Source organism: Ornithodoros turicata, chromosome 1 (genome assembly GCF_037126465.1).
Source record: "Ornithodoros turicata isolate Travis chromosome 1, ASM3712646v1, whole genome shotgun sequence".
Lineage (NCBI taxonomy): Eukaryota > Metazoa > Arthropoda > Arachnida > Ixodida > Argasidae > Ornithodoros > Ornithodoros turicata.
The window spans coordinates 198,200,185-198,223,641 of record NC_088201.1 but is presented as its reverse complement, the minus strand read 5'-3'; the positions used below and the strand labels follow the sequence as shown (position 1 = coordinate 198,223,641).

At 45.8% G+C, this 23,457-nt stretch overlaps 1 protein-coding gene across 9 annotated transcripts in view; it reads left to right on the top strand.

The window, feature by feature from the left end:
- Window positions 1–23,457, top strand: part of LOC135378930 (caspase-7-like) — a 271,342-nt gene that overhangs the window by 103,932 nt on the left and 143,953 nt on the right. For 8 of the 9 annotated variants that reach the window (XM_064612108.1, XM_064612110.1, XM_064612109.1 and 5 more), the window contains 2 exons: window positions 14,045–14,186; window positions 14,279–14,469. The exons of the other annotated variant lie outside the window; for it this stretch is intronic. In XM_064612108.1, the coding sequence (XP_064468178.1) occupies window positions 14,045–14,186; window positions 14,279–14,469 (333 nt within the window). The remainder of the gene's footprint in view (window positions 1–14,044; window positions 14,187–14,278; window positions 14,470–23,457) is intronic. 9 annotated transcript variants of the gene reach the window in all.

Below are 23,457 nucleotides of genomic sequence, written 5' to 3'. Positions count from 1 at the left end.
TTTTGAATTTTGGGCCCTTGTCCTTCACAACCTCTTGAGGGACGCCAGAGCGGGAAATCCGTGTTCCGAGGAATGTGCGCGACGGTATCTGCGGTGGCGTCAGCTATGGGCGCCGCTTCAGGTCATCGCGTAAATCAATCTATGCACGTCAGTAGGTAGCGTGCCCACGATGTTCAGGTGTACCCTTGAGAAACGGTCCGTGCGAGATAGAAGAGTGCCAAGGGGCGTGACAGTGTGGCGATGACATTTCGAGAGCTGACACGGTGTACAGGCGCGCACCCAGAGACGGATGTCCTTTCGCGCACCCGGACATATGGAACGCCGAAGAATCATAATGGTGGAGGCACACACACACACAAGGGTGGGCTAAGAAATGAGTGCTGTCGAAGAAAGGGACGAAGGGCACAGGACAGGACTGGTGTGCGGCTCCGGAGGATCGAGTACCGATATTGCGCAGCCAGGAAAGTGACGTCTCTCAGCTTGCGGCTGGTCTTCTGCGAGACAGCAGGGTGCTGCATCTCGGGATCGCTTGTTTTTCTTGAGCAAGACGAGTAAATGTAAGAACTGCAGGCTGCCGGACCGACCGCTTCAACCCGGCTGATTGTGTCGGCAATGATGTTGGCAGTACCCTTAATGTGTCGAATGTCGGTGGAAACCTCGGTAATGTACGCTAAGTGGCGAGTTTCGTGCGGGCAGTACCTCTAACTAGCTGAGGTGAAAGCGTCGACCAGGGTGCTATGGTCAGTCCAGGTCACAAACCTCAGAACCTTCAAGAAGTGCCTGAAATGCCGGACAGCGGAATATGCGACGAGAGGTTCCCTAGCGGGATTCCGTAACGGAAGGCTTCCGGGATAAGAAGGCGAGTGTGGCTACAACGCCGTCCAAGACTTGCTGGAGAGCCGCTCCGATGGAGTTGTCGGAGGTGTCCACGAGAAGCGATGTGGGAAGGGTTCGGGTGAGGGAAACTCTTCCTTTTCCACCAGCGAAAAAGAGAGACGAACAAAAGTACGAGCCTTATCTCCGGCTGCCTTGTCCACCAACCCTGACTGAGCAATTTCTTTTTCTGTTTGTGCACCACCAATCACGTCGATCTTAAGCTGAGTTACATTGGATATGTGGTCCAAGTATCCAACGAATTCCATTGCACGTTTAAAAGTGAGACGCCACTAATTAACGAAGTGTCGCGTTTTGCCCCACGAGTGTCGCCCTGTTAAAAACATTCCCTCTTAAAAACGGGAGAAGAGAATCTCTTGAAAGTTTGTGGAAGGTTAGACGGATAACCAACGGTAATAACTAAACGCGTAGCTTAATACATGCCGCATCAGTGCTTGAACTACACTGTACCGAAAAAAGTACTGTGCCAAAATTCGTGTAGTTTCGACCGCTGTGTTATTTACCAAGGCTCAGTTCACTTTTTTTCGTCTCTGCTTGGGGCACACCAAAATCGTCGTCTTTATGTTAAGAAGCAGGGTACATGTGGACACCGACGTAACCGGAATATCTAATCTCTATCACTGCACGTTTAAAAACAAGGTGGCACTAAGAGGCAAATTGCCGCGTTTTGCCTCGCTGTCCCCTATATTTTATTTGTAAAGGAGGGTTAAAGGGACTACGAAATTTCCCGAAGCCCCATTTTTTTTTTTTTTTTCTGGAAACGGTTCTTCCCGCCGATCAACTAATATGCCTAAAATTTTTCAGGGCGAAATCGCTCCACTGTGTGAGAAGCGTGCGCTTCAAGTTTCTCTCCCGTATTCCCCTCTCCCGCACGTATTCTCCTGTAGATCGAGCAACAGTGCCGTGCTGCTGGCCCCCGTTACGTCACCGGTATTGCGCAATGCCAAGCAACGCTGGTGCTGTGGTTCGGAGTTCTTGATCCCGAAATCCCGTAATTTCAGCATAATTTCACGTCCCGAAATCCCGGGATTTCTCAAGGCCAAATCCCGGGATTTCGGGATTATAAATTTTGGCTTTATTGGCAACAAATATTCGATGGTACGAGTGAAAGAGAAGGAACGGTGTCCAACCGACTTTTTGTTCCAAGCAACACTTCCCCGAAAAATATTATTTGCAATCCGAAACGAACCAACCTAGTCGTCCACGACACTTTACAACGACATTAGCTGCTGACTCATGTGAATTACGGAAGCCATAGCGGAAAACAGCCCTCAAGTAGCATGAAACTCCCATGAAATCAGAAGGAGTCTTCCAATCCTACAACAAGAAATATTGCAGAATCTCTCTCTCTCCGCAGGATATCTCTTTTTTTTTGTGCTTTTGATCCTCACGAATACGCATATTTGAAACGTCAAATGTCAAATATAATGAGGGGAAAAAAGTCATTACAGAAACAAGTAAATGACACTAGACGTGTTTGAAATTCAAAATTACAGATTAACATGGCTTCTATGGCTGCACGCAGTGTCCTCTGACGCTGTCGCATCGTTCCATGAGTATATATATATATATATTTATTTATAGATAAAAATAAAGCTATTCAATAAGGGTCAGAAGTGGAGACAGTGCTTCTACAGGACAAAGTATAAAATTTTATACCTTTTATACCTTGTCCTGTAGAAGCACTGTCTCCACATCTGATCCTTATTGAATATCTTTATTTATTTTTGGTCGTCAACCGCATTCCTTTATTTCAACTTCTATATATATATATATAAACAGCAAAAGATGAAAAACAGCCGCGACGTGGATTATGAGCGAAAGGAAAGGGGACACAGCGACGGATTTGAGGTGTTAATAGAATACAAACAAAGGTTTATTTTACATAATTAAAACATTATTTAGGAAAATGGGGAAGTGTCGACGTTTCGGAGGGAAGCTCCTCCTTCTTCGGGACAGAAGAGGCAACAAGACTGTCCAAAGCCTTTATGGGTTCAGCTTGCTGACGTAATCTTGTGTATTCGCGCCACCTGGCGTTCGTCGATGAGTCACGTTCTGGAAGGTTCGTTTGTCGTGTCCGGTGTGGTGTCACTGCCCTGACGTTCCGGGATCTTCTGAAGTCAGAGCTGGGGGTCATCGTCTTTCTTCCAAAGGCGTCGTCCGTGGTGAAATCATTATCTGGGAGCCCGGGGTTTAGGTCATCGTATCTGGGGGCCTTAGGTGGCCTCCTCGGGAAGTCGTTGTTTGGGGCGTTGTTGTTCTCGTGGCCCTGTTGCTTCATCAATAGTCCATGTAAGGCCAAGTCATCTATCGGGTTTTTCCGTAGCATTGTCCGTAGTGCGGGGATGTCCTCCAGCCATATCTGAAAGAGAAGAAGAACAGGGCGACACGGAGGATAGCTAATTGTTTAAGTTTCTAACTGTTGACAGTACACCGGGATCTTCATTGATTGCGGATTTAAACTTATAAATCAAATATGACTCGCGTTCTTCCCTGCATCTGTCAGAATTGAAATTTGATTCAAGAATAAAAAGGGAGACGTCATTTATTGAGTGTCCGGGCTGTTTAAAATGGCGGGAAACAGGAAGCTTCGGCTTCTTGCTAACGTCTGATCTGTGGTTATTAAACCTGATCCTGAAGGATGTTTTACTTTGTCCCACATACTGACATTCACATGCTTTACACTGAATGACGTAGATGATGTTAGGGGAATTACAGTCAAAATCTCCGTTGATTTTGATGGAAAAATTCGAATTTGTACTTTTGACAATCTGGGTACTTTGCATTAACTTGCAGATTTGACATCTGCTGCCGCCACAAGGGCGACAGCCGGTCAGAGAAGCGTCCGGCTTGTTAACTTTTGACCTAACCAGGCAATCCTGTAGGTTCCGAGCGCGTCTGTACGTAACGCGTGGCGGTTCGGGAAATATCTGCCCCATCCGCTCCGACTGGAGAAGGATACTGTGGTGGCGGCGGAGTATACCGTTAATATTTGGAGCATTCCCGCCGAAAGTTACAACGAGGTTGACGCCGTCGTTGTCCGATGGTCTAGTGCGTTTTTCGAATAAGGTTCGGCGATCGATATTGCGGGCTTTGTCTAGGGCATTCTCAACTAGGCTTGTAGGAAATTTGCGGTTGACAAACGCGCGTTTCAGTTGATCAAGATTCCTGTCTAGGTTTTCGTTGTTGGAACAGATAGTCTATACCGTAGCGCCTGGCTGTAAGGTATAGCGAGTTTAGTGTGGCGCGGGTGGCAGCTGTTAAAAGAAAGATACTGTTGGGAGTCAGTAGGTTTGCGGTAGAGGTCAGTGGAGATGACCCCGTCGGTTAATGTAACTTGCAGGCCGAGGAAGTTAACTGTTACAGTGGAATATGAATGAGTAAATTTGATGGAAAGGTAGACTTGGTTGATGTCGTTAATAAATTCATTCAGGTCATCCTCTGAATGCGGCCACATCATGAAAATGTTATCAAGGAAGTGCTTGTAGAAGGTTGGCTTTTTCTCACGTTTGGAGAAAAATCCTTCTTCTAGGGACCCCATAAAAACGTTGGCATAACTCGGCGCCATCTTAGTGCCCATGGCCGTTCCGTTAACTTGTAAGTAGTGCTTGCCATCGAATTCAAAGTTATTGTTTTTGAGAATTAGATTGAGAAAAGTGGAAAGAACAATGGGGTGAAATGCATGACATGAGTATTTTTGGAATGCCTCCTCTGCTGCGAGGATGCCGTTGTCGTGCGGGATGTTTGTGTAGAGGGAGGACACGTCTAGTGTAACTAATATGCTGGAAGGAGAAGGTTCACACTCCATTAGTAATTCGAGAAAATGGTTTGTGTCCTTAATGTAAGAAGGCAGTTGCGGAGGTATATCCTTCAGTAGGTAGTCAACAAAGCTAGATAGTTTCTCGGTAGCAGTCCCATTGCATGACACTATTGGGCGGCCTGGGTTTCCGGGTTTGTGAATTTTTGGAAGCATGTAGAACGTGCCTGGTCTGGTATCCTTAGGAAGCAAGTAATCGTATACGGTGCCGTCTATGATTTTCTTAGCTTTAAGATCTTTTAGGTGCTTAACAATATCGGCGGTAATTTGCGCAGTAGGATCAGCCTCGAGGGCTTTGTAAAATGCTGTGCAAGCTAGCTGGCGTAGGCCTTCCTCTATATAGTCTTTCTTGTCCATTACTACAATTGCACCGCCTTTATCCGCACGCTGAATTACTAAGTCGCTTCGGTTCTGGAGGTTAGAAAGACTGCGTTGTTCAGCCGGTGTTAAAATCGCCTTTGTCCTACGGCTAGGTGGGTTGTTGTGCGCATTGATAATGTCGTTGTGAACTGCTCGTATGTACATATCTAGAGCGTTATCGCGGTTGGCTTCCGGAATAAAGTTAGAGGGTTGTTTATATGGTTGGACGTCTCCTTGAGGTTTCTCGTGAAAATATTCTTTGAGGCGCATACGTCGTGCGAAGTTGTCCAAGTCTAAATGGAGCTGGTATTCATTTGGCTTTCCGTAATTGGGACAGAACGAGAGGCCCCGACTAAGTAATGAAATATCCGAATCAGTAGGGGAGTGAGAGGACAAGTTTAAGACACTGGAGGACTGCGCGGGTTCAGCTTCAGTCGAAGAGGAAGGTATCGTGGAAGCGCGTTCTAGATTAGAGACAACTTGGGGGGTAGGCGCGTCATTAGTTGATTGAATACAGTTTGCAGGTTCCGAGATCTGTTCTGTGGTTCCGAAACTTGGCACAATGTCGGGGTTAACGTTGTCCCTGAGTAGCTTTCTACGTTTGGTGCTGAGGAGTGTTTCTGCCCTATCTTTTGCGAACTTATCCAGATCCGACTGGTGGGCTTCGGTTAGGGAGGTTCTATTACGGATGTCTTCAACCTCTCCAGAGACCTGGCGTAGGGAGTCCTCACAATGATCAATTAAAACGTCCACTAAAGCACAGGAAGCGTTGCTTAAGATTCCCTCCCACTTACCTTGATGTGCTGATTTAAGGTGGAACGTTGGCCTGACTTTTATAGCAAGTCCTCTGGGGATTTTATTCTGTTCTTTGTAAGATTTTAACGCGGTATGATGGGAGTAATATCGAGCGGATTTGTCGGCTAATTTTTGAAGTTTCAAGAAACCTTGCGTGCTAGGTGAAGGCCGGCGACTCGAATGGGAATGGGTACTCTCACCGGCGGTTAGTCATTCCCGTCGAGATGCCCTTGCCGTCCGTTCTCGTCGTCGTTGTCCCATGATGTCGGCTTCCTCTATGGTGGGCCACGTACGATCCGGGATAGCAGGTGTGTCAGGCCGGCGCTGTGGCAGTCGTCGTAGTAGCCGGGGCACCAGGTCCTGCAGGTTGCGGCTCATCATCCATACCCCGCTGAAGTTCGGGTGAAGGCCGTCAGCTGCAAGCACCCGGGCTGGTCGTCGCTTGTGGAATAGGTGGTCCAGGTAGCACAGGTCGTGCGAGTTCCGGCAGAGCTTCACTAGTAGGCCGTTGAAGACTGTGGCTCGCGGGTTACACTGGTACTCCCTCCTCCTGTTAACATAGGGCAAACGTCTGTTATGTGATCTTGGGAGTATCAGTGTGCACACAGCGGTTTCTATTCCGCCTCTGGCCCTGATTCTTTCCAGGAGTCGTTGATAGTCCGAGAAGGCCTGCTGCGGGTCCGGGTACGGCATATCGTTGGTCCCGCAGCGCAAGACCACGAACGCTTGGCGGTAGGTCGTCCACCTCCTCGAGAAAGTCCAGAATCCGCCCTCCACTTCGAGAGACGAACATGGTGGGCATCCGTCGGCATCCGGAGTTGAAGTGCTGAAAAAGATACTTGGTTTGTGAGTCCCCAAGAATAGCCGATCTGGTATAGACGTATCTGTTCCAACAACGAAAACTTAGACAGAAATCTTGATCAACTGAAACGCGCGTTTGTCAACCGCAAATTTCCTACAAGCCTAGTTGAGAATGCCCTAGACAAAGCCCGCAATATCGATCGCCGAACCGTATTTGAAAAACGCACTAGACCATCGGACAACGACGGCGTCAACCTCGTTGTAACTTTCGGCGGGAATGCTCCAAATATTAACGGTATACTCCGCCGCCACCACAGTATCCTTCTCCAGTCGGAGCGGATGGGGCAGATATTTCCCGAACCGCCACGCGTTACGTACAGACGCGCTCGGAACCTACAGGATTGCCTGGTTAGGTCAAAAGTTAACAAACCGGACGCTTCTCTGACCGGCTGTCGCCCTTGTGGCGGCAGCAGATGTCAAATCTGCAAGTTAATGCAAAGTACCCAGATTGTCAAAAGTACAAATTCGAATTTTTCCATCAAAATCAACGGAGATTTTGACTGTAATTCCCCTAACATCATCTACGTCATTCAGTGTAAAGCATGTGAATGTCAGTGTGTGGGACAAAGTAAAACATCCTTCAGGATCAGGTTTAATAACCACAGATCAGACGTTAGCAACAAGCCGAAGCTTCCTGTTTCCTGCCATTTCAAGCAGCCCGGACACTCAATAAATGACGTCTCCCTTTTTATTCTTGAATCAAATTTCAATTCTGACAGATGCAGGGAACAACGCGAGTCGCTTCACGTATAGCATATGTTTGTAACTCAAACGTCGCCATGCCAGTACTGGACAGGCCGAAACAGCTGTCCAAACCAAGAACAAAGAACAGAAAAAGAAGAAAAAGGAAAAGAGGGAGAAATAGGGATGCGTGGCTGGAGCGAAGCCACTGAGTGGAGCTGTAAAAATAACACCGACGCATGTTTCCCGCGTTGCTGTTTTCTTTCGTTTCTTTTTTTTTCAGAACCAAACGAAACGAAATATTCCATCTTTTGTAGATTCTTTGCACAACATTTTATTGTGGTGTACGCCAACCTGTGTGAAGCTCATAGAAGCAGAAAGTATCGCAACAACTCCTGTTTGCTATTTTATCTATCCATTATAGCCCCTAATAGATATACACGTGAGAATCTACCGTTTGCCCTATATTACCCTCATCGTGGTTTAAGACAACTGGTCATGTAAAAATGTGTAGTGTATTTTTCACACGAGTAATGTGATTTCTGTTTGCATATCACCAAAACCCTCGAGACTAGGGAGCTACGCAAACAGACGCACGCGGACACTGTCCGGCTGTTTTCGTAGTTCCCTAGCCTCAGGTTTTAGAAATATGAATTATAATCTCCAGCTCGCTTACTCTTTAGCAATTCTTTCATTGTGATTTTTGTGTAACGTTCGTTGTCGGCTTTTTGTGCTAGCAGAGCTTTAATTTATAACCGAATATATCTGACTTTATGCCTTCCTGATGGTTTATGTGGATGACACTTACAAAATTTCACGTTTTGGCGTTACGGTTTGGTGTATGCTTAATTCACGTTGCCAATTTAATGAAGGTAACATATTTAAATTACAAGTCATCAAACTAAATTCTACTCCAAAACACCCTGCGAACCTCTCCAACAAAAGGCCCCCTGAGAAATTCACACAGAAATTTCCAAGGCTGTAAGGCGTGCCAAGGTGTGAGGCCCGATGTTGAATATCGATTCGCCGAGGTAACCGCAGGAGAGCTACGGCTTGGTCTGAGGTCTTGCGGTGGAACCTTAAAATAACATGTCGCTACAATGCAGCACTGAGACGGGACGAAGGGCGGTTAAAACAAGGAGACAAACGTATCTGCCTATTCCTCCCTTTGATCACCTTAAAAGAACCACAGCAAGGTCTGCGGTTCTGAGGTAGAACCTCAGAATTTCTTGAGGTTACCTCAAAAGAGCGAAAGCGATGTCTGAGGCCCTGAGGCAGAACCTCAGAATTTGTCGAGGTAACCTTAGAAGAACCACAGCCGGGTCTGAGGTCCTGAGGTAAAGCCTCAGGATTTCTTGAGGTAACCTCAGAACAACCACAGGCAGTTCTGAGGTAACCTCAGACAACATCAAGATATCCTGAGTTAACCTCAGGATTTCTGGGGTAACGTCAAGACGTTTTTCCAATAGGGAAAGGACTTATTATTTGCCTAGGAATATGTTTCACGCGAGAATTTGTGTTCTATGAGGTATTCAGTGTGAGCACGTCGTAAATGTGAGAGTTAGCATTAACAGAAAGCATTCCTACGGAAACTAAACTGCAGTGTATTCTGTAGGAGTATTCTGAACATCATATTTATTTATGAAAACTTTTGTTTAACACATGTATTGCTCAACCACGATGTATACTATGTAATACATCCATAGTTAACCTTGATGTTGAGGTACAATAAACTAACGACATCAGCTCGACTGCTTCATTGCCACCTTACACGATGGTGTTACATCAGCTTGAAGTGACCTATTGAGGTACCTGGAAAGAGGCAAAAGCCCAGTAGTCACGTTACATGACCAATATATTGGACTTGGAAAAAAAGAAAGAGTAGTAATTGGTACAAGTTCATATAAACTGCTTTTTGGCCTTCTGCAAGAAACCTGCCTTCTTCGTAAATCAACTTATCCAACTCGCAACCTGGACTGAGACGACTCCCTGTACAGGTTGCAAGTTGCACCGAGGATCTGCGCCCATTTGTATATGTGTCAAGGACGAAGGCACCAAGCTCAAACAGCTGAAATGTCACCATTTAGCTAAAATGGTATGTTTACTAGAATACACAAGAGCTGATAACTGAAACATCTACACATACACATTATATGACATGCGTAATTTTTATGCATATGAGAGCACAGGATGTATTCTATTTTGCACTGTCACACAGCTCATCTAACAACTCTTTTGGCGCCAAAGTTATCAGCAAGTAGGGGATGGAATAGCTGCACAATCTTCACAGGAAGCCAGTGCAAGCTGAACTGGTTGAACACCGCACTGCATCACTGATATAGTAACGGTTGGTAAGGTTATTTTTGATAATGTAAAATAAAGAACCGAGTTTTATCAGGAACAAAATCTCCTGACGACATGGTGCATCAAAGTAGGTTTCTTTATTTTAGAGGATAACTGCAGAGCACTTGCTGGAGTTGTTCTGCCATGTTACCCCCGTGAAAGACTTTAGCTGCCATACACTTGGGCCGCACTTGACTGAGAGAAGAATAACACAGTATGCAACTCCAGTTCAGGTGAATGAAAATGGATGTAATCCACCTGAGTAATGATTATAATGTAAGGTACAAATGTCAGCACGTCTTAAAAGCGACCTAGTTTATTCAGATGTAAACAAGAAAATGTCCCACTCAATATCGTATATGTGCACATGATAAGGTAAACTGAAATGAAATTAAAAAGAAAAACTGTGAATAATATGCAGAGCCCGAATGATAGCCAAAAACAATGCCGCAAACAGGAATCTGCAAGGATGCTGTAGAGCATTTGTCTGTTCTGAATAGTAGGTTGCAGTGATCACACTGTCTCACCTCAGGGGCTTCAGGCTCCGCCCAGGAAATTACCCGTAAATACGAAAGCAGATGATTGAGGACAAAAGAACGGATACATATGTTCAATATATTACATCAGTACATTACATAAATTTTCTATTATAGTAAGCCAACGGACAACCGACATTCTTCCCCCCTCTAGGTTGAGCAGAGTTGACCCAACGCTCGCTTTCCGCATGCCACGAAACACCTCTCGTCAAGGTGCTGCATTAATCCACCGAATGCGCCTCGATGTGGCCTTTACAGATCAGTGGCGTTACCGCTTGAGACAAGTTGACTCTTCCACCTGCTGCCACTGTGGTGCTCTTGAGGATCTGGAGCATATTCTTCTTCATTGCCCTCACTACCAACCTTCCCGAACCACACTCTCCGAGTCTCTTCGTCAGCTGGACTCTCGCCCTTTCTCCCTATCGAAATTGCTTGGTCCCTGGCCCAATCCAGCCCAGCAACGCTCTGCGCTCAAAGCTCTTCTGACATTTCTCGACACCATCGGACTTCGATCGTTATTGTGAAAGGGCTCGTTATTTTATTCCCCCATTCCAACCAGCAATGGGGTAGAGTATCACCTGTGGCGATGAAACTCGCCACTCTCCAAGGTCGAAAACAAAAAAGTTGGTGTTGTTGCTATTGTAGTATGCTTGGTATGATCACGCTATGCGAAGTCTATTTTTATCAACAGTGCATCACCTGAGTTTAGCGACTAGGTTGGGTAACTCTCTGTCTTTTACTCTCTCGCTCTCCCTCTTATGTTCCGTAACCGGCCGTAAGGTTCCAAGTCGTGCAGATGAGAATTAACCCATTTGCGGAATCATGAAATATATGATAGCATTTGGACCAAACGGACTGAAAGATCCTTGTTAGCCGCAATAACGAAACGTACTCATACTTTTGCGCCGTTTAGGTGGATGTTCTTTCTTTAGTGTAGACAGGTATTGTGATAGCACTCCACCTTGTTCTAAACACTGAGCTCGGTATCCAGTACGTTCAAGAGATTACGCGTCCCCTTCATAATCGCAATCATAGAAATGCATCATTCACATGCATAAGTGCAATCATCAATGCATACATCATAGATGGCACCGCACCGTCTTTCAATTCCGGAGGTCCGATTGCTTCGTGCCATCAAAAGATGTCCGTCTCGTCACTGGGAAGCATATGACAATGCATGCCCAGCGAATATTGCTGTGAATCAGGGCAAGCAACCATCCAACATCGTCTCGGCAGGTCGGCAAAAACCACAGTATCCGGCTGCGATAAACTGCGACCATCACGCGGTAACAGGCGTCATGGAGATTTTAACTCCTGGTCCTCCTGATGAAAGTATATGCGGGATCCCACGGCGCATGGTCATGGCGGGAGCACGACACGTCACTATGACGTATTTCGGACCCGGCCGTGGTTCCGTCAAGTTGCTCACTGCTCAAGTTACTCGCTGTGTCTTCCCGCGGCAGCTTGCCACTCCCTTACTCACTCGGTTTAAATTTTCTCCCGAAAAAATTCCTCGCATAACGATTGTAAAATTTTGGTTCTAGACGCAGAAAATTGGAGATCTGAAGATCTCGAGAACTCAGACCTGGAAATCTGGTTTTATTCGAAATTGTTCATTAATTCATTTTTTAGCGAGCAGCTTTCTTCTGGTCGTCGTTGGCCATCGGGTCACAGAATGAATGATTGCGGGCACATGCGCACCACTTGCCTTTTGTGTAAGATCCTTTGCCTAGAGAGACAAATGCTGCTGCAACAACAACTGTAGCAACAGAGTAACTCCAAACGTCTAAGACTACAGAGTTACAAGAATCGCAATCACTGGGCACCATATAGCCTTCCAGTAACTCCAGTGACGACAGCGTTTCGCTTGTTGGATTGCCGTAGGTGACTGCTCAGGGTGATTCTGATGAGATCGACGGCACTGGGGACAACAGCAGAATTCCAACCAGTACCACATTTGTTAACTCGGTAGTAAATGAACCTGAGCATGGGGCGACGGCTGAAGACAACACGACTTGCTTACGAAGAAGCAAAAGGACGATCAGGCTCATGCAGAGTTTTTCCATAGCTTGAACTTCTGACTCTGATTAGAACTTGGGATGGGATGAGTATCATGACCCGTGTTTCAGTATAACAGTAGTCTTGTAGCAAAGCGGAATTGCGTAATGGCCGTTAATTCCTCTTGGAATAAAGGCAGAAATGGCGTATTTCTTCATCATTCTTCTCTCTCTAACGAAGGCAGCGGCCATGTCCACATAAAACTATCGAACCGCATGCTCAGCAGTGTATGTAACACTGCTGCCATAGTGCTGTTATTCGTGCTACTCACCGTATTTGTGCAGTGATGTCCAATATATACAACTTTTCAAAACTATCAATGTATTTCCTTTGAGCACAGGTTGTTCTCCGTCATGCGCTCCTTTGTTCTTTGTTTCTCACATCACGTATCGATCCGCATGTGCATGAATTCCTCTTATCTGTGACATGTAAAAAAAAAAGAATTACAGTAATGCACCTTGCGCTGTACGCCACCGATAATTTCAACTTGTGTTTCAAAGCTTTGTTCATGGCAATTTTTTTGTGTGGCGTGATCCCTTCTTGACTTCAGCAGCAACTTAGTGAACGTATTAGAAGGGGCGCCATATTCGCCCTCTGCTTACGCCGTTTTTATTGTGTGTATGAAAACAGCTGTTAGCTGAATAAACGAGGATCGCCAATTGTTTAGATGAATACATGCGGTACGTACCCAGCAGGTAACGACTACAAGCACCAGGGTCAGACCGTGTCCATTAAATATATATATATATAGTTGAAATAAATGGGAGACAGAAGACGAAAGTAGGGGAAGTAACAAAAAAGGGGTTTATTAAAACTTAAAAATCATAAAAGTTAGGGAGGATGTCTACGTTACGGCGGAAGCTCCGCCTTCTTCGGGACAAAAGAGCTAAATGTGGCCACGAGGCTGATAAGGGGCTTGAGAATGACGTGGTGGGTTGGGGAAAATTCCCGCCACCTGGCGGTTGTCAATTGGAAGCTCTGGAATTGGAATTGGAATTGGAAGCAAATGCGCTCTGGAATTTCCCCAATTGACAACCGCCAGGTGGCGGGAATTTTCCCCAACCGACCACGTCATTCTCAAGCCCCTTATCAGCCTCTTGGCCACATTTAGCTCTTTTGTCCCGAAGAAGGCGGAGCTTCCGCCGTAACGTAGACATTCTCCCTAACTTTCATGATTTTTAAGTTTTAATAAACCCTTTTTTTGTTACTTCCCCTACTTTTGTCTTCTGTCTCCCATTTATTTCAACTATAATTACGTAGCCGTCCGATCCAACTCCAACTTTTCAAGATATATATATATATATACAGAAGAAATAAGTTCGCATAAGAAATATATCGCATTAACGGGGCAGTGCAAATATTTCTCTTCCCTGCATGACAGAAGCCATAAAAACACCAACGGAAAAGAAACGAGATTGATCATTTGCGTCGTTTGTGAGTTTTGTGAGAAAGAAAGCGCAATTCATGCTTCCGAGGGGATATTTTTGCACTTGAGTTCCGCTTGAATGAAACGTTGACGGCGTTTGAGGTAAGAGATGAGCAATGCCAATACTGTCAGTAGCTTGCTAATACGGCGGTAACAACTAACGTATTTGCGGGTAGGTCTTCTAAGCATGAGACGTAGCTGATTCGCCTTATCCCAGTACATTATTTGTGGCAGCACTCGTCCACAACATCTCAGGCTGCCGCTTATTTGCAGAAGAGTCCTGACACGCAAGAACAATCGGGAGCTGAAGCAGACGCCCAGACCATAGAAAGTGTATTTGGTGGCGTCATTGGCTTTGACGTTAAAGTTTACCACGCTTCCGCACCAGCGGATATCCGCGAAAAGCTCAAAACGTGTAAGACATGTTTTTTACTTCTTGCATCCCAAACTAACGTTTCCCTTTTAGGAACCCCAAAGAATAATTTCATTTTCTTTGTTTCTGAACAGGTAAAGACGATATTGAGAAGGATTCATCGAGAGCATCAGATTGCTTCGCCTGCTTTGTGTTGGGTCACGGCAAGGAAGATATCACGTTCCCTTTCGGCGGCGAACTGATTGACCTGGAATACATCTACGACCAGTTCAGTAACAAAGTCTGCACGGAGCTTCTTGGGAAACCCAAATTGTTCTTCTTACACGTAAGCTTTTCTATCGTAGCCTCAGGTAATGCGACAAGCATGCCGAGCAAATGTGTATTTATACCATAGAATACAAGGCGGTTATATTTATTAGAACAAGAAAAAAAAAGGAGGAAAGGTAAGCCAAACGCGACGTCGTCTTGCCATTCCGAAGTAAATAAAAAAAAGAAAACTAAAATAAAAAGAAAAGAATTAGGAAATAAAAGATAAGCTAACAAACGATGAAGGGGGAGTGATGTAAATTAAAGAAAATGTTGCCTTTAAAAAGATGGCTATCAAACGATGAAAGAAGGGTGAGATTGAATAAAGAAAAGATGACTTAAAAAAGCTGAAGTTCTTGCGTTGAGGGTGAGGGCGGGACACTGAAGAATGAGACCTGTGCAGCTCAGGAACATCAAAACTGTTGTCACAGGGCGCTGTGTGGGGTGTCGTACTGGGCCGAGCAGAGTGGCCAGAAAAATGCCTGTGCATCGCAGTTCGAGTAGGCGTCGTCTGAGCGTGACTCGAGGGGTGTCTAATCTCATTGTCGACGGGACATGGAATATCAGCTTAAACCGTGCTAGTGGAGCATTTTTGCGAGTGACTCGTTTTATAGAAAAGCAGAGGTGTCCTGGAGACGAAGTCGTAGTCGTTGTTGAATGGACGCTAACGCGAGCAGTGGTGTGTAGCAACGAAACCCATCGACGGGTCGATGGACCGGAGATGATCGTTCAATCGGACAGCGTTTTCTTGAAACTGCCGGGTGCCGCTATGGCGGATTCGGCGTATCTGTAATCGACAGGCAGAGGCTGAAAGTGGTAGTGAACAGTTACGGAAGTTGACATCCCCATGTGCCCGACGTGCTAAGGTGTCTATGCGAGCATATCCGTGCAGGCAAGTGTGACTGGGTACCCACTGGGAACACATGTCATGACCCTAGAATAGAAGTCGGTTGTTGATGACTATCATTGTATCCAGGCAGCCGATTGTTCTGGCACAATAATTTGCCCGAATTTCTAGGGCTGCCTTACTGTCCCCGTTCAGATTTCACGCGCTGGGCGCTGATCCCACTATGCGGTTCAACGCGGTCAGTTTGGCGGAGAGCTTGGACTCGTTTCATAGGGGAGTTTCTTTGCCTCTTCAAGGTCTTCATGTGCGATATAAAAGGCTGCTGTTTATCCGCCTTGAGGCACTGATCCATCGATGTACACAGGGAGTCGTTGTGAGTAAGCTGAGCTGACGTGTTCCAGGGTAAGTTGATGAGCAACAACGGGAGGAACAGAGTTTTTCTTCAGAAGACCAGGAATGTGGGCACATACAGGGGACCTACGAAGAGCCAACATTGTTGGGGCATAGGAACGTACTGATTGTGGGAGGCACATTTTCAGGCTGTCAACAGCAGATGGGTCAAAGTCGCCATATTCCCATGCATTTCAGCCAATTCCCCGCGTCAAACGTTGGGGGCTGCCCTTCTGTGGAACTCTGTTGCCAGCATGAAGAAATCGGCCCCACGAAGCAAGAGCAACCTGGGTACATTTTTCGCAAAACGGGCTATTTTCCGAAAATAGCCAATGTTATCCAAGCCAAGCACGTTTGAAGTGATGGCTGTGATGGCTGTAGTGAAAGCAAATGTGTTGTGTGCTTCTCTGTCTAGTCTCTGGACTTCACGGAATTACGAATGGCTGTAGTGCTCGGACGTCCCACCGGTTCCACCTTGCCAGCTCGAAAGAGTGATCCTTTTCTCAGTAGCAACGTAGCGAGGTCGCGAAGACACGGTGATGTGCTACTGTTCTCACAAGTCGTTCTGTTCTGCACAATCAGAGACAGACCGTGCATTTAACTTTAGCCCGAAAATTACTGCAGGAACTGCACAGTGCTCTTCGTGGCAGTGCTGATTACGTGCACGTCCATGCGTTACGTGCCCCGTATCGCGCTGTGGGCCAAAGTGTGCTGAACCCCTTCGTTCACCAGCAACATTTTGTGCCACCAGTCCGCCATGGATGAAATGTAATCCTAAAAATACGATCTGTTTCTTGAGTTCTAGAGAAAAAAGATTGCGGCAACTAACGTATGACCCCATAAAGCTCTCTCTGCACTCGGTTGCAACAGTTGCAACGAATGCCGGCTAAGTTATACTGGTCTGTTTTGAGACTCTCTTCCCCCTGAACGTGAGACATGTGTGAGTATCAGCCTGCAATGACATGATTACAATAATGACTCGCACAGGCACACTGAGGAAGTCAGAATGATTCCAATTCATTCCCTGATTACCCTGTACGATCTGGAACTTGTAGAATTTTGTTACATGTAAGAAACTGGCCAGAAGGCGGGCTCTTCAGCAGGTACGGAGCAATTGGAACCAGAATTAGCAACTACACTCTAAACCAGGTAACGCATATGTAACGGTTAAGTACCGCTTGGCCAAGAGGTACATTTTTTTTAAAATGTACCTCTTAAATTTAAAGGGTACACGCGCCCTCACATGCGGTACATGTAACCGATAGCGCGCAGCGATTTAGGCCTACCCATCGGGGTGGTTCCCCTCCTCTACGATATATTAACAGCCCCAGGAAGCTACGCTGTACGATAAATACCACAAACAAATAGCTTTATTCGAAAATTACATCCATTTCAGGGGTGATGCTTGTCCATCGCGAGCGTACATTGTCAAGATCCACAAACGCAGAACACACTGGGCACAACGTTTATGGATGCACGCTGACCACTGCATCTCTCCCTCACCGTCGCAGCTGCTCTGTGGTCACGCTTCTTTATCTCTTCCACACCTTTGGATTGCTGTTCTTCCCCAACTTCCATATCTTCCGCAGAACGTAACACCAACCACAGAAGATGATTGACTCACCCATTTACGACATCGCCAGGACGTAACCTAGGAGAATATACAGTGTAAAAAAATCCAACAACAGAAATAGCTTGCCTGAAAAACGTGCCTGCTTGCTTGTGTAATCCAGGTATAAAGTGCAATGTAGGCTTCTCTAATACACGCATCAACGTTCGTGCATGAAGCGCAAAGTTCGTTATCTTCGTCCCTCAGTCGTTGTGTCCAGCCTGCCGGTGATCAGGACCACTGGGAATCAGAGCGAAGATGAACGAAAATGCGTCGTGCGGACGAATAATTACTTCATAGATATAATACGCACCTTAAGTGACTCCAATCTTGAAAGCGTCGAACGAGTTTTTCAAAGACCGAGCAGACGCGTCCTCGCTCCCCGACGTTTCAAAACAAACTGATTTGCCAGCGGTTGCAAGAAACTCATTATTCCCAAACGTGCGATCCCTCACGGTCACAGGTTCTAGTTATTGCACTTGTTTGATAGAATGATAGTGCTGATCCATTACGGCACTGCTGCATAAGGGAATTTATAAACTGGCATTCGAAATCACGCGAAATATGTTTGCAGCGCATGGAGATCATGAGAATGCGTTCGTACTCATGCGCCGGAAACACGCGGTACACATGAGGTACAGCTGCTACAGATCGTGCTTAAAAAGGTACCTAGCCGGTACGGATGAGTCTCAGAGCCCTTGTACCGATTGAATTTCGCAGTGGTAGCGAACTGTACCTGTTGGTTGAGGAATGTACCTCATGTGTACCGCTTGGCCCAGGTGCGAGTCCTCTTCCATGCGGTACATATCGGGTGCCGGATTTAGAGTGTACCCCAACCTAGTGAAGTCCCCACCTTCTAGCCTGCAGTTGCCACGACACAGGGGTACACTCCTTGAGACCACTGTCTGAACAGTCTAGGTTTCTTAATAGGTAAACTTTTTCATAACAGCACTTACAATGCAAGGAGTATTTGGCATGTGTATCATAACAACGCATTGTGCTGTTTGTGCATGAGAAATTACACATTGGCCGCACAATTGCCACAAAATTTGGTTCCCAAATAGACAAACATGGTATTTAATAATCGAATAATATAGCTCACCTGACGGTAGATGAAAGGATATGTACAGAGGGTAATATATACAGTGGACACAGTGGATACCATATAGGCTCCTAATTTCCAAAGAACATCTGAGCATTATAATTCTGTCACTGACTAGTATGATGCCTCCATTGGTATGTGCTACACGTCACCTGCATCACAAGGTTATCAAAAAGGGTACAGTGAGCAGTACCTGACAAGACATGGGTTTCGACAGAATAGACATGCACCGACCCATACAAAAAAGCTGAGGGAAAAAGGCTGAATGCAGTGTCGCTCATGGCCAGTTGTTTTGCAACATAACGCCACCAGTCAGAAAACTATCAAGCTCAGAACTGGCAGAAATGTTCTTTTATGTTGCTCTGCTTATGTGTTTTCTGTTCACGATCATGATCGATAAAGCTATGGATTTCATAAGCTAGTTTTCCCTCTGTTTACTCTATCTTTGAGTGAGCACATGCACCACTATAGTTAATGCTTACTACGGGCCTCGGTGGCTCAGTCGGTAGCGTGTTCGCCTTCCCCGGCCGAACCCGGCCAAGGACGCCAGCAACTTGATGGCAGGGTACAAGTTTCTTAGACACGCCGTCTTCCGCGAGGGACGTTAAATACGGCGTGTCGTGTGATGAGCTTTCATCGCACGTTGAAGAACCCCCAGATGGGCAAAAGCAATCCACAGACCGACCGCTGTGCCGTTGCTCATGATCTCAGTTGTCTCGCAACGTAAAACCCCCCATTATTAACCAATTATAATATAAGTTAATGCTTACGCAACACGTGTTAGGTAGATAGGCAACTTCATATGGAACATATGGGTGATACACAATTACTCCATAAGTGCAGTTCGCCTAGGCCGCAATGCAGTGCAGTTGGTGCTACTTGTGACACTGTGGTCAGTGGTTTCTGGTTCATGGTCTGAAGATGATGTGCGAACTCTGGAATTCTTGGCCAACAAAAAGTACCAAGAAATGGGTGCATCGGACTTTGTTACACCTATTTACTACTGCTTTTCGGGAGCAGCACTTACTGGAACTTTTGGACCAGCGTTAGTCCATGGATTGGAGATCACTAAAGAGTGGATAAATATATACTAAGTATTCTGAGTATATGCACAATTTCTGTAGGATCTCCCACATGAAAACACTACCAAAGTCGTGTCCTGCAAGTTTCAAGCATATTGAAAGGGATATCAACACAGAAAGTAACAATTCCTCGCTTCTCAGGCACTCAGGAATTAAGAGGCAAGCCTATGTAACAAGTACAATAGCTGCATTACGTATATAGTTATTATGTCAGGCATAGAAATGGCTGCGGGCACTGAGAACCTGCACACTCAGCTAAAATAAACAAGTCATTGAAAAGTATTCTCCAGCATTTTTGGGTGCCAAAACTGCACCGCCTTTTTTGTGATCATTATGATGCACTGGTCTATACTCCTTGCAGAACGCGGATAAGAGCATTTCACATGAAAAATCTATCATAAATTCCAACGTTTTGGGACCTCTCGCTTGTGCCGTCCTGTGTGACCGACTGTAAATATGCCAGAATATGCACTAGTGTTCAGTATAGAGGGTATCTCGCGTAAAGTGTCAATAAATTTTATTTGAAGAGAGCAATAAAAAAAAAACGACCGCTACTTTTCTGCTCCTTGAGTTGCAAACAGGTGCTACATTAAAAGTATCACCTGTTTGTAACTCAACTAGCGTAAAAGTAACCGGTCTTTTTTTTTCTTCTTTTATTTCTCTCTTTCAATAAAATTTATTGACACGTTACATGAGACACCCTGTATGCGTATGCAATATAAAATCATCGTAACCTGCCTGTAACAAAGATCAAAATGCGTTTCTCATTGCCCAGATGCAGGACCATATCGAGGAAAAGAAAACACTTGCATGAAAATCTGCGTTCTAGAAATCAGACAAGTGCATCAGAAGCAGTATGTGTCCCACGAGAATGGTGGAACCACTGACTGACAGATAAAGAAAAGAGAAGCTGTCGTCGTATTGTTTTGCACGTTCCTGCCACTGTGAGCTGGCGCTGTTGTTCACTAACACATGCAGGCTGTGTTGCAGTCATCACTGGTTCCGAAACAACATTTGTTTTGTTAAAACATGCCGTGTGTAGGATCCTTGCACTTGTTCTCAAATTGTTCGAGATTGTTGCCCAAGCCTGATGTATTGTCATCAAACCTGAGCGTGACATACTCCTCAGAAAGACCTTCGTCAAAATACGAGGGGCGTTCAAGTCAAACCGGTACTTTTCATTTTTCGCAAAAGTGAAATGAACTTACAGGGGAGAAATTTGTTTTATTTTTCAACATCATCTCCAGCTGCACTAATGAACTTGTCCCAGCGTTTCACGAGGGCTTGGATGCCAGCAGCGTAGAAATCCTTACCGGCGCGTAGCAGCCATGATCGGACCGCATTCTTGACCTCGTCGTCGCAGCTGAAGTGGCGGCCCTCAAGGAACGCCTTCAGTGACTCGAACAGATGGAAATCGCTGGGGGTGAGGTCTGGACTGTAAGGCAGATGTGGCCGCAACTCCGAGCCAAGTTCCTGTAATGTGCGTGTCGTGAGATGCGCGGTATGCGGGCGTGTGTTGTCCTGTAGGAGGAGGACTCCTTTGGTGATGAGGCCCTTTTGCTTCAGCGCCTTATGAACCCGTGAGAACCTGGCAGTAATATGCACTATAGATGGTGGTACCACTGGGCAGAAAATCAACATGAACAACGGCAGCCTTGTCCCAGAAACCCGTGGAAAAACGTTGGATGTTCTCAGGAACTCTGACCCTGGGCTCTGAGCCACCCCGGCCGGGATCGTGCTGAACTGATGTACGGCCGTCTCGGAACCATTTGCATTACTGAAACGCTTTGCTGCGGCTAAGTGTATCGTGGCCATACTGAGCCTGAAGTCTTCTGTGAATTTCAGATGACTCTACGCCTTCATTCACGAGGAACTTCATGACAATTCGCTGTTCGATGTGCGCGCTCACCTCGTTGTCGTCCATCTTGTCCAGCAGGTTTCTTCTGTTTTGCACAAACTGTGGACCACTACGTGGTGAACGCGGAGGCCTGTCGCGTGTGAAAATGACGAAAAAGAAGTAGCGTGAGCCATTTGTACACTCAGGACACAGAAAGTCCCGGTTTGACTTGAACATCCCTCGTAATAACATCCTCTGGGGTTTCGTGAAAGCGCTTCTTCGATGCACTTACTTGACGGTGTCTTTCTGCAAACATTTTAAATGCTGACATAATAAGTACCTGCACATCAGCTCTTTTCCTTTGCCTCATGTTACATTCCCCACAGCGAATAACATTATGTACAAACATAGACGGGCAGACCGTGCTTTCATTTTCTCTCAGAAAGAGAAGAATGCTGCTTCCACTAGAGCCGACCATAATGTCAATGCAACCGGAGCAAGTGATCGGACTTCTCACAGAGGCAACAAGGTGTCAACCAATTTACTTTAGGATCTCATCACTGAGTCAGTCATCCCCTCAACATTTGAATAATCATGGTCAAGGAAGTACGCAGCTGTGTCAAGGGCACTAGACTGTGGGACATCGTCATCGGGGTCTTCAGTTCGCTTATGTTCATTCTGCCTCTGCGTGCCTTAATGTCCCAGCATGAGAATGCCTTCTAAGCTGGGAGCGACCTTCCCTGCTTTTGACCCTGCTCTGAGGACCTGTTACAAGTCGTGAAGCATATATAAAAAAAACAAGTCACATGGTAGAAGAGGAAAAGGTAAGGGTGAAGAGAACTGCAAACGCAATACAAATATAAACAAAAATAAAAATAAAAACAAAGCAAAACGCAATCAATAGGAGGTGGCTGGACAAGGTCAGACAGACATACAGACGAGTCGGAGTTATACGTGGAGGAAACCAATGAACATCACATGAATAGGCACAGCAGCCAGTTGGTACAAAGAGCTTCAGAATGCATACGGGGAACTAGGCCTTTTTTATCCTTCGCTCTTGAGCCCTAATTCCCCGTACGCATTCTGAAGCTCTTTGTACCAACTGGCTGCTGTGCCTATTCATGTGATGTTCATTGGTTGAGATGTTCATTGGTTCATTGGCAGCCCCTACAGAATGACGGCAAAGTAGCTGTACATGCAAAGAGTACTATCTACTCTCATCAGGGTAGGAGCAGCCGATAAAGATGTGCAAAGCAGCCAAACCTGGAGCCAGAAACAAATAGCCACTGCCAGCCCAAAAGACTTCCATTTATAGCTCGATGGCACGTCTCTTACGCCTCAAGCTCAATCCTTATCTCCCTGATAAAAAGAAGAAGGCAAAACAGACGTGATAGGGGAGAGGTGTATCAAACAGCAACGAAGCAGTTAAGAATCATTATTGGGAGAATCGTGAACAATGAACGGGAAACGAAAGTAGTGCGATGTACACCAATTATTATACATTAAATGTCCATTAAATATCAAATGCCCACGTTGGCGGTCATTCCTGTTTTCCGTTCGCATTATCTTATAATAATATGTTCCCAGGGAGCACATGGTGGGCTACTAGACGTCTAATTGATGTCTAAAAAAAGAGATAAGAAATGTCTATAGAATGTCTAGGCACTAGACCAAATGTCAAGTATCCGTCCTCGAGACGTCAAATAACACGGCTAACGTTACGCCACCTAGCCATCTAGCCCTAGACATCCGATGTCTATGTACCTCGCCGAGATTTACACATTCTTTTGACCTGGATGTCTGGAACAGGGTCCGACACTTAACCGTGTATGAGTCGTGAAGTCTACAGCTAGACCAATTTTATCCCTCCATTCAGGCGACAGGTCTAGGATTATACATTTCCTGTACCTTACTTTAGCCACCCTTAGACGTACTTTAGACCATGAGTGGTCCTGCTACCGTCCTGGCATGTATTCATGAGGAAATGTGATATAATTGATAGCAACATGGGTCTCAGCATAAACATTTATTCACAGTAAACCACACACGAAGTCTATTGTACAAAACTCAGTCTAAAACGGGATTGACTTTGCTGCCAAGCAGGCGTCTGTGTTTTGACTGACGAGTGTTGAACTGGCAG